Raw genomic sequence first — 12,347 nt, 5'->3', positions numbered from 1 at the left:
ACTCGTCGAGCGTTCGAGAATATTCATTGGTCCTTCGAGCCGGATTATAACAACCATATTTTTCAAGCGAGCGATTTTTGGCACTGCACACCAACGGCAAGTTAACACCGATTCTTGTTGCACAAACACAAACGAGGCGTTGCACACCAACGGATTTTAACAACCATATTCTCCAAGCGATTTTTGGCACTGCACACCGGGATTCTTGTTGCACAATCTCACATCAACTCAGGCAAATCCAAGGTACGTGATTGGTTGTTCATAGCACCTTGATATAAATCGTTTAAAAAAAAAAAAAAAAAGAAACACAGTTGTTTTTTAATCGCATTTTTAATATTGGTGACAATTATAAATCTTTTACATAAGAAAAGTGACAAAGTGACTAGTGTTTTTTAGTGTTTTAGTGAAATAATTGCAAAAACAAAATAATCCGTAAGTGCACGGTTACGTTTACCGGATTTTGTGCGGTAATACTTTTCTCATATATTTTTTTTTTTTTTTCATATATCACTTACGGCACTAATTTTGATTTTTTCTTAATTTTTCGATTTTGTGCGGTAAGACTTTTTCACATACATACATATCACTTACGGCACTAATTTTTGATTTTTCTCAATTTTTCGATTTTGTGCGGTAATATTTTTTCATATATCACTTACGGCATTGATTTTTGATTTTTTTTTCTCAATTTGTTCACTAAATTCCTGTTTTTGTTTCTTTTTTCACTGAGACACTGCACTTTTTTTCACTTTCGAACACTTCTTTTTCACAAACTGATTTTCGTTGGCGTATCTTGGGTGGCGAGCCATATAAAGTGTTGCATATATATACATACTTACGTACGATTACACATATATTCTCGTTTTTGGTTGGCAGTGGTGTGCTGCAACTCACATATATTCAATAAATCAAGTATTATTGACGAGCCAGATATATTGCGATATCGGCTACAACAGTCAAAAACTTTTCTATTTTCTCGTTTGGTTGGCAGTGGTGTGCTGCAAATAAAAAATTCTCAATCGTGGGGAATTATTTTCAACCTGCTCAGTCTTGAGTATCGCTCCATTCTTTTAAATTTATATTTTATTTTCAATTTTTCCTTGTAACTTATATCGACAAAACATGGAAGCTTTCATGCGCCTAGTGGACTACGTTGTCGAATACGAGTCTGAATTCAGTGCCGCATCAAAGGACATCTCGAAAAACGCTCTTGTGATGCAACAAGACGAGTTGAGAGAGATGTGGTGCAAAGCGAAAGCTGCCCACGACGACCTCAACAGCAAAGGTGACATGTCCTCAAAGGACTATGCCCTTATTAAAAAAAAATTCAAACTAGGTGGTCAATGCTACATACGTTGCATGGGGGCAATGAAGGATATGTCTGAGATCCTCTCAACCCCCAAAGACACAGAAAAATCTGCTGAGGTAGACAATAACCACTCCCTTCCGCCTTGCGATACGGATGTTTTCAAAGGGGACTACCTTTCATGGCCAACATTCCGGGATATGTTCACGGCCGTATACATCAAGAGCAAGCGCCTTTCACCAGTTGAGAAATTGTACCACCTCAACAAAAAGACACAAGGGGAGGCGAAGGTTATTGTGTCTAAATGCCCTCTTACCAACGATGGTTTTGCGATGGCATGGAAGGGTTTGACGGACATGTACGAGAATGAGCGAATTCTCGTCGAAACCCAAGTCGACATACTGCTCGACTTACCGTCAATCGACAAAGAGTGTTCCAGTTCGATAAAATGGCTACAGCGGGAAATCAACAGCTGCATCTCCTGCCTGACAGCCAATAAAGTGGACATTGGGAACTGGGACCCAATCATAATCCGCATATGTTCCAAGAGACTGCCACAAGCAACATTAGCCCTGTGGGAACAGTCTGTAAAGAACAAAACAAAGACATCGAAGTGGGAGGAATTGGACAACTTCCTCACGGATAGATACCGTGATTTAGAGGCAATAGAACGTGCCAAGAAATCGTCCAATTCTGTAAAGCCTGTCAGTGCACCCACACAGAATAAATACAACAACAATAGCCATCAGAACAGACTCGGCGCCTTCCAAGTAAGCGTTGAGAAATCAACATGTCTGATGTGCAAAAGCGCAGATCACAAATTAAGATCTTGCCCCATGTTTCTTAACATGGCACCGGCGGACAGGATCAAGTTCGCTAAGCGCAACAATCGCTGCATCAATTGCCTCGGCTTTGGGCATTTAGTGTCGCAATGCACCAGTGCATTCAACTGCAGCACGTGCCACGCGAGGCATCACACACTCCTACATTTGAGGACAGTGCAGCCTAGCAGCCAAAGAGGCTCATCTACGCCATCGGACGAGATTCCGTCTACGTCCAGGCAAGCGCAGCAGAGACGCAACTTCAACAAGTCGAAAGGCAAGCCAACGACTCAAGTACAGTCGTGCTTCGCTAACAGCGACAAAGGTGTCTTGTTAGGAACGGCACAAATAAGCATAAATTACAGCGGCGTTACTTATGCCGCAAGAGCACTCATCGACTCCGGGTCAGAGTGCTCTTTCATCACAGAAAGGCTGAAGCGCAGAATCAACTTGCCAGTGCGGAAGATAAATGCCCAGGTGTCAGGCATCAACAACACCGTATCTGCGCAAGTGAAGGAATCATGTTGTGTCGAGTTGCGGTCACCAATAGACCCACTTATATCGATCACAACGAACATGATGGTTCTGCCGAAATTAACGGGAAACTTGCCGACTTGCCATATTAGCGCACTAACTCGGCAGGCTTTCCCAGATCTCACGTTGGCGGATAAGAGGTTCTTCGTCAATGAACCCGTGGACGTCATACTCGGTGGTGACGTCTATCCCCAGATTATGCTGGATGGCATACGCAAGAACGTGCTGGGATCACTTCTTGCGCAAGAGACAGTGTTCGGTTGGATAGTCACAGGGCGTGCTAATACAATTAAGCCAACCAACACTTGCGTCTCTTATTATAACGAAATATCGCTGGAAAAGCAGTTAGCTTCGTTCTGGGAATTGGAAGAGATCTCCAAGGAAAAGAAATTAAGCGAGGAGGACAGGTACTGTGAAGAGCTCTATAAAGAGACAACGAAGCGAAATGAAGACGGGAAATACGTTGTATCGCTACCATTCAGGAAAGACTATCCGGTCAACATTAGTCTAGGTAGTTCCTTAAAGATTGCGTACTCCCAGTTTTATCGCAATGAAGCTCGTTTGTCCAGAGACGAGAACCTGCAAAAAGAATACAACAGAGTGTTAAACGAATATGTTGAGCTGGGTCATATGGCAAAGATACATACCAATCAAACGGCCGACTCTAGTAACAACTATTACCTGCCTCACCACGCCGTAAAAAAGGAAGAGAGCACATCGACAAAGGTGCGTGTGGTGTTCAATGCATCGCAAGCCTCTTCAAACGGCACTTCGCTGAATGACATCCTTCTCCCCGGTCCAGTTCTTCAGGCAGATTTGACCATATTAATTCTGCGATGGCGTTTATTTAAATATGTTTTCAATAGCGATATTGAGAAAATGTATCGCCAAATCCTATTGAAAGCTGATCAAACGAAGTACCAGCGAATCGTTTTCCGCAACCATCCGACCGAACAAACAAATCTTTTTGAATTGAAGACGGTAACGTTCGGAATCAACTGCGCTCCTTATCTGGCAATAAGGACGTTACTCCAATTAGCTGACGACGTTGAAAGCTCACTACCAGTAGCCTCAAACATACTCAGGAAGTGCATGTATGTTGATGATGTCTTAGCAGGTGGACACTCTGTAGAGGCTGCAATTAAAGCTAGAAATGAGATAAAAACAGCATTGGAGTCGGCAGGTTTCCCATTAAGAAAATGGACAGCCAACTGTGGAAGAATTTTACAAGGCCTTCCAAAGGACCACTTGCTAAACAAAGAGTTTTTAGACTTCGAAGACACAAGTGATGTCAAGGCTCTTGGGATAAGATGGAATGCACGTACGGACTTCTTTTATTTTAAAACAAAACCAATACTCAGCCCAGAATCATATACAAAGAGAGCTATTCTCTCAGATATCGCCAAACTTTTGACCCATTAGGATGGCTAGCACCGATTATCGTCACAGCCAAAATGATAATGCAACATATTTGGTTGGAAGGAACACAATGGGACGAGTTTGTATCTCCTACCACATTGGATCGTTGGCACACATTCATGGATAACCACAGGTATATAAACAACATTAAAATTCCACGATGGGTCCACTTCTCGCCGACGGACGATGTGTCCATTCATGGTTTCTGCGATGCATCAGAGAAAGCATACGCAGCAACGGTCTACCTGCGCGTAAGGACAAGCAACGAAGTTTTCGTCAGCCTACTATTGGCAAAAACCAGAGTAGCGCCTGTCAAAACTATCTCTTTACCGCGTCTGGAACTGTGCGGCGCCGTATTACTGGCCGAAACAGTTGAATCTGTCGTCAACAACCTGGAGCTGACTCATCTTAAACTTAAACTATGGACGGATTCGACCATCGTTCTCGCATGGATTCGCAAGCCACCATGTTCATGGTCAACGTTTGTATCCCATCGAGTGACAAAGATTATAGAAAAGGTTGGCAACGCAAATTGGAATCATGTCGATTCAGGATCTAACCCTGCAGACTTAGCCAGTCGGGGACTTATGGCACAGGATTTGGTGGAAAACACCTTGTGGTGGCAGGGACCTTCTTGGCTGCAAGAAGATCAATCCAAATGGCCATTACGACAAAATGACTACGAGACGACAATAGAGGAAAAACAGGTACGTGTACATGCTTGTACAACAATACAGGGGGATTCTAACGACATCCTTGACCGTTTTTCGAGTTTGCCGAGAGCTTTGAGAGTGTTATCATACGTTATGAGATTCTCTCAAAGAACTCATCCGAACACAAAGGCTTCTTTTCAACAAAAGTCTTGCTTAATTTCTTCCGAAGAAATTAAAGCAACGACAAGACGTTTGATAATAAATACGCAGAAGCAGAAATATGGTCAGGAGTATGGTTGTTTGAAATCCGGTAAGCCCATCGATGCAAAAAGTGAAATCCTCGCTCTTAATCCATTCCTCGATAAAGATGAAGTGTTGAGAACTGGTGGCCGTCTCGGTGCGTCTCTCGACTTGTCATACAATGAGCGCCATCCAATCATCCTTCCATACAACTGCGTATTGTCTCGTCTAACAATCCAGTTTATCCATCAAGTCTCTTTGCATGGAGAAAATCAGCTGATGTTACGGCTAACGCGGGCACAGTATTGGATTCCAAGGGTGAAAAACTTGATCCGATCCATCATCCATAACTGCAAGACGTGCACGATCTTCAAAAAAACGCGCTCAGACGCAACTTATGGGTGCACTTCCGTCCGAACGATCCACATTTTCACGCGCTTTTACGAATACGGGGGTAGATTTCGCGGGTCCGTTCGAAATAAAAAGCTACCGTGGAAGAGGATGCCGTGTATCCAAAGGGTATGTCTGTCTGTTTGTCTGCTTTACAACAAGGGCCATCCACCTGGAGGCCACTACCGATTTATCAGCACAGTCATTTTTAGCAGCTCTCTCTAGATTCGTTTCTAGAAGAGGTTGCCCTAAGAATATTTATTCGGACAATGGTACAAACTTCGTTGGAGCATCAAGATCCCTAAGGTCCGAACTTAAAGCCTTCATAGCCGATGCTCGCAACAATGCTATCTCAAAGTATAGCCACCAAGCTCTTACATGGCATTTCATACCTGCTGCAGCTCCTCATATGGGCGGACTTTGGGAAGCAGGTGTGAAAAGCTTTAAGAGTCATTTCCGCAAGATTGCGTCTGGGCAAAAATATACTCTTGAAGAGTTCAACACACTCTTATGCCGAATTGAGTCTTGCCTTAATTCGCGACCATTAAGCCCAGCCTCAAACGAACCTACTGATTTGGAGCCACTTACTCCAGGACATTTTTTGGTCGGCGGACATCTGATGGCCCCACCAGAACCGGATATAAATGAAAGCAGTGCCTCTATCGTAAATAGATGGCAAAAACTTAAGGCCTTACATCAATCCTTCTGCAAAAGGTGGAAAACCGAATACCTGAATGAAATGCAGAAGCGTATTAAGTGGAAACATTCCAAAACAAATTTAAAGACAGGTGACCTTGTCGTCATCAAAGAAGACAATTTGTCACCGAACGAGTGGAGATTGGGTAGGATTGTCAATATACACCCAGGTGCTGATACCCGAGTGCGAGTAGTTGACATTATTACTGAAAAAGGCCAAGTTACAAGACCGCTTGCCAAATTGGTCTTACTACCACCCTACGAGGAGGAAAACGAGGATGCACACCCTACTCAACACAACCGTTCCCCAGCCACATCGGAAGCCTAGCTTTCCGATACACTTACTACCATATAAATATTGCAAATTCCACCTGACAGAAAATCTTCGAAAAGAGAAAAGAAAAAAACCCTAGACCACTAGTCGAAGTTGGCATTTTTTAAAGCAAATTTACGTTATTCTAATTAATTGTGCATGTATTTATTAAAATAAACAGATTTTATTTTGAGGAAAAAATTTTAAAGTTTTACTACTTTTTTTATTGCCTTTAATTGTAATTTTGAAATATATCGTCTGCATTCCCTTGCACGTATTTTTTTTATTTTAATAATATTATTGCTAAATCTTTTAATTGATAGAATGAACGATTCATACGACTCTATTTTACTTTAAATAACTTAATTTTGGTTTTTCGTTTCGTTACTTTTTTTCCGTTTTGTAATTACTATATTGTAATTAAATATAGTCTCTTAACTACCATGTAACGAGAATTTCAGCATTGAGAAATACATCTACTTTAGATCGCAATTTACTTTCAAATAAGTATATGCTTAAATATCCGCGATTTTTGAAGAAAATTTCAGATTTTTCTCAATAATGGAAGTACATAGTTCTACGCAGCGTATGTGTTACTTGTAGTATTACAATAACACTTTTATTATGCATGTCAAACAACACAGAACAAATCGGAATACATTTTTCATTTTATGGTAGAATAGAATAACTTACATTAAACATGGAAATTTATTTACGTTAATAATAGAGTACATTAGTTAGTGACCTTAAGTATTACATACGACGAGTTACATTACAACTTAGCAACATTACACAGATACATTTCATTGTATTACGAAAGGGCTTACCTTCAGCATTTCCTTCGTTTAGCGTCCAAAAACTTTTTTATATTATTTTCGAAACGATTTGGTTCACGCTTCGTAGACGAGAAAATTTCTCCTTCGACAGTTGATTTCGGTCATACGACGTAGCCCTTATTTGACATCAGGGGTACACGTGCACGGTCCACGCAACCAGGATCGCCTGGACGTAGTGGCTGTTCTTCAGAATTTGCAAAGGCAGAGTTTAAACCCTTCTTCGTGTTCGAGGATGTTGTTGGCTGCGGTTCTGGCGATTTCTGCTGACGTGGCATTTGTGCTAAATCGCGCTCTTGTCGTACTTCCTTTAACATTGCAACTCAAATTGAAAATTGGTCGTGCCCATTCTGATAATAGACGGCCAGCACGTTCGCGATTTGGCTTTGTCTCCTGTGGATGCTTACATAAATACATGACGGCTTTCCCAAAACTTCTGAAAGAAAAAGAAAATATTTTAATAAATATGCAAATTTAATAATGTTCACATACTTACCCTTTCTGCTGCCAAAATTCGCACATGTGCTCCTGTTGCGCACATAACCACAATATGAAATGTCATTCATGACATACGGTGATGCCATCCGTCAGTTTTTAATGCACTGCCTTAAAATTTTACAACAGTGAATCTAAAACCGTTTTTCAAACTATGAGGCATAACTCATGCTTATGAATTTTAAATTCAATTTTTATTGCAAATACCATATTTGAAAAATATGTTTTGCTAGCAAATGAAACAATAACGATAACATAAATTTGATGCTAAAGGCAAAATGTTTTTTTTTATTTAATTATTATTATTTGCAACTCTATGGTAATGCAATGCATTTCACACCACATAAGGCCACCTCCACACTATGCTAGTGTAATGCATTTCACACCACATAAGGCCACCTCCACACTATGCAATTTATAATAGCGTTCACACGATAAATTAATTTATGCACTTATTCTCGCCACCCAATCAGTCTTAAATGACAGGCAAACAAACAAAAAAAAAATCTTCAACAGACTAATTTCAGGAAGATGACTCGCTACAATGCCTTAAAAAAGACTGCGGCCTTACACCCAAACCGCTACCCACTTTCTTGCACGCTGTGCAAGGGAAAGCATCCATTGCGGCTCTGCTCGTCCTTCCGGGCCAAGACACCGGAAGAGCGCCTACGGGAGGCACTCATAGGCAAATACTGTGTCAACTGCCTTGCGGTCAACCACAGGACAGCGAATTGCTCCAGCGACGCACGGTGCCGGCGCTGCCACGAGAAGCACCACACAATGCTGCACATCGGGGAGAATACCCGTCGCCGCCCCGCAGTCCCTCAAAACACTTCATGGAGCGAACAAATGAGTTCCGATGATGCTCTCTCCATCTATGCGTCAGACCCTGGAACGGAGACTAGGCCAGAACCGGAGGAGGGAGAACGATTTGAAACCGGAGCGGAAACACGGCCTTTCCGCCCATCACAGCGAGGGGAAACGGAAACCCGGACTTTCCGCCCCCTTCTGCGACACGAACGTCGTTCGCTCAAACGCCGTCTGCACCGTCGCCAAGCGCACAACCCGGCCAGACTGGAGACCAGGTCTCTCCAGCTTCACCGGGCTAGCTCCTTTAGAGCCGGGCTAACGGCTCCTTCTTTGCTGCCAACGACAGCCATTTTACCGACGGCGGTGGTAAAGATCGAGGCAAGAGGACGCCTACATTTAGTCCGGGCTCTCATAGACGCATGCGCCCCTACGTCGCTAATTGCACGCGACCTTTTAAGGGAACTGCAACTAGTGCAGACTGATATCGGTGGTCAACGCGGCTGCCTTTTAGTACTGCGAGGCAGACATGGGACGAATACCCGCATATCGACGCATGTAAGGGTAATGCACAACTATATGCGTATCAGCCCGACCACCACGCTGGACTCCGACCTAGCAGCCCCATACACCCACATCAAACTGGCGGATCCAAACTTCTACAAGTCGTCGCCGATACGCTTGGTGCTCGGCGCGGATGTATACTCCCGCATCATGACCCAACAGGTCATGCCACAAACGTTTGGGCAGCTTCTCGCTCAGGGCTCCATTTTCGGCTGGGTGCTTTCGGGTACGGCCCGGTACTAAGTTATGGCTATCGTTTTGTTTTTTTGGATTCTTATTTAAAAAAAAAAATATATAATTATAATAATAAATAAATGAATTTATAATATATTTTCTACATTCTATTTATCTACTAAGATTGTGTTATAAATTTGTACATCGTTATGGTGGTCGATGGACACGTAATTTTTTTTGTTGCTCACCGCAAGGGGGCCGGTATGTTTAGGCCAGCGCCTAATTTCTTTTTACCACCCCTAGTGAGTATATAACAAACCATTGCCAGTTAGCCGTTAATAGTTTTCACTCAACGGTTAATAACTTTCACTCAACTGGCAATGGTTTCGTTGAAAACTCCCGCGTAGCAAGCGAGCCTGCGAGTCGCGCACTTTCACTTTTACTTAGCGATCGGAGCGAACAAGGACATCATCCACCGGCCACCATAACCAGCATCACCACTACACAAGCGAGGTAATTCGTAAGCATTAAAAATTCAATAAAGAACCAAATTTGGTTGTGTATCCACATATTATATTAAACACAAACCTTGGTGTTTTCTTTTACTCATATATATTTCCTTTTTTTTTTTTCATATTTCATATTCTCAACCATCGACGCATCGTCTTTATGTCAACTCCAGTAAAATGAAGAAAGTTAATTAACTTTAACATGTGAAGTTAATGATTTGAAAAAACTCGATAAGGATTTCTAAATGTGTATATGCAAGAAAATCGGTTTTATACCTAAATGTAAGATTGTGGAATTTTTCCAAATGCACTGACCTTATGGCTTTATGCCAACTCCAGTAATATGAAGAAAGTTAATTAACTTTTACATGTGAAGTCAGTGATTTGAAGAAACCCGATATGGATTTCAAAATATATATATACAAGAAAATAGGATTTTTACCTCAATATAAGATTAATAAGATTGTGTAATTTTTCTAAATGCACTGTCGTTATGGCTTTATGCCAAGTTTAGTAATATGAAGAAAGTTAATTAACTTTAATAAGTAAAGTTAATGATTTGAAGCAACTTGTTCTGGATTTCTAAATGTGTATATACAAGAAAATCGGTTTATACCTAAATGTAAGATTGTGGAATTTTTCCAAATGCACTGACCTTATGGCTTTATGCCAACTCCAGTAATATGAAGAAAGTTAATTAACTTTTACATGTGAAGTCAGTGATTTGAAGAAACCCGATATGGATTTCAAAATATATATATACAAGAAAATCGGTTTTTTACCTCAATATAAGATTAATAAGATTGTGTAATTTTTCTAAATGCACTGTCGTTATGGCTTTAGGTCAACTTCAGTAAGATGAGGAGAGTTAAATAACTTTAATATGCGAAGCTAATGGTTTCAAGCAATTCGATATGGATTTCTAAATGTGTATATACAAGAAAATCGATTTAATACCTAAATATAAGATTGAGTAATTTTTCCCAATGCACTGCCGTTATGGCTTTATGTCAACTTTAGTAAGATGAAGAAAGTTAATTAACTTTAATATGTAAAGTTAATCAATTGAAGCAATTTCTTATGGATTTCTAAATGTGTATATGCAAGAAAATCGGTTTTATACCTAAATGTAAAATTGTGAAGTTTTTCCAAATGCACTGCCGTTAAGACTTTATGTCAACTTTAGTAAGATGAAGAAAGTTAATTAACTTTAATATTTAAAGTTAATGATTTGAAACAATTCGATGTGGATTTCTAAATGTGTATATACAAGAAAATCGGTTTTATACCTAAATGTAAAAGTGTGTAATTTTTCCAAATGCACTGCCGTTATGGCTTTATGTCAACTTTAGTAAGATGAAAGAAGTTAATTAACTTTAATATGTAAAGTTAATGATTTGAAGCAACTTGATATGGATTTCTAAATGTGTATATGCAAGAAAATCGATCTAATACCTAAATATGAGATTGTGGAATTTTTCCACATACACTGCCGTTATGGCTTTATGTTAGCTTGAGTTAGATGGTAAAGTTTAGTTCACTTTAATAAGTCAAGCTAATGATTTGAAACAATTCGATGTGGATTTCTAAATGTGTATATACAAGAAAATCGGTTTTATACCTAAATGTAAAATTGTGGAATTTTTCCAAATGCACTGCCGTTATGGCTTTATGTCAACTTTAGTAAGATGAAGAAAGTTAATTAACTTTAATATGTAAAGTTAATGATTTGAAGCAACTTGATATGGATTTCTAAATGTGTATATGCAAGAAAATCGATCTAATACCTAAATATGAGATTGTGGAATTTTTCCACATACACTGTCGTTATGGCTTTAGGTCAACTTCAGTAAGATGAAGAAAGTTAAATAACTTTAATATGCGAAGCTAATGGTTTCAAGCAATTCGATATGGATTTCTAAATGTGTATATGCAAGAAAATCGATTTAATACCTAAATATAAGATTGAGTAATTTTTCCCAATGCACTGCCGTTATGGCTTTATGTCAACTTCAGTAAGATGAAAGAAGTTAATTAACTTTAGGTGTAAAGTTAATCAATTGAAGCAATTTCTTATGGATTTCTAAATGTGTATATGCAAGAAAATCGGTTTTATACCTGAATGTAAAATTGTGGAATTTTTCCAAATGCACTGCCGTTATGGCTGTATGTCAACTTTAGTAAGATGAAGAAAGTTAATTAACTATAATATGTAAGGTTAATGATTTGAAGCAATTCGATATGGATTTCTAAAATGTGAATATGCAAGAAAATCGGTTTTATACCTAAATGTAAAATTGTAAGAATGTTTCCAAATGCACTGCCGTTATGGCTTTATGTCAACTTTAGTAAAATGAAGAAAATCGTTTTAACTTTAATATGTAATATGATAAGCAACTTGAATGATTTGAAGCAAGAAAATCGATATGGATTTTCTAAATGTGCCGTATATGCAAGAAAATCGGTTTTAATACCAAAATTTGAAGCAACCCGATAAAATTGTGAAAATCGGTTTTTAAAATTTTTTTTTCCAAATGCACTGTCGTTATGGCTTTAGGTCAACTTCAGTAAGATGAAGAAAGTTAAATAACTT

The 12,347-nt window shown here is 39.7% G+C and overlaps 2 protein-coding genes across 2 annotated transcripts; both read left to right on the top strand.

Annotated features, from left to right (window-relative positions):
• Positions 1-1,122: 1,122 nt before the first annotated feature.
• On the top strand, positions 1,123-6,387 carry LOC126766713 (uncharacterized). Its single transcript, XM_050484441.1, has 3 exons — positions 1,123-3,946; positions 4,084-5,130; positions 5,765-6,387. The coding sequence occupies exons 1-3, from the start codon at positions 1,123-1,125 to the stop codon at positions 6,385-6,387; spliced, it is 4,494 nt and encodes a 1,497-aa protein (XP_050340398.1).
• A 1,396-nt stretch (positions 6,388-7,783) lies between these two features.
• Positions 7,784-9,315, top strand: LOC126766712 (uncharacterized). Its single transcript, XM_050484439.1, has one exon. The coding sequence runs from the start codon at positions 8,232-8,234 to the stop codon at positions 9,312-9,314; it is 1,083 nt and encodes a 360-aa protein (XP_050340396.1). The 5' UTR covers positions 7,784-8,231; the 3' UTR covers position 9,315.
• The last annotated feature ends 3,032 nt before the right edge of the window (positions 9,316-12,347 follow it).

This window comes from Bactrocera neohumeralis, unplaced genomic scaffold (genome assembly GCF_024586455.1).
Source record: "Bactrocera neohumeralis isolate Rockhampton unplaced genomic scaffold, APGP_CSIRO_Bneo_wtdbg2-racon-allhic-juicebox.fasta_v2 ctg2222, whole genome shotgun sequence".
Lineage (NCBI taxonomy): Eukaryota > Metazoa > Arthropoda > Insecta > Diptera > Tephritidae > Bactrocera > Bactrocera neohumeralis.
Note: the sequence above shows the minus strand (reverse complement) of the source record. Positions and strands in the feature narration are given on the sequence as shown.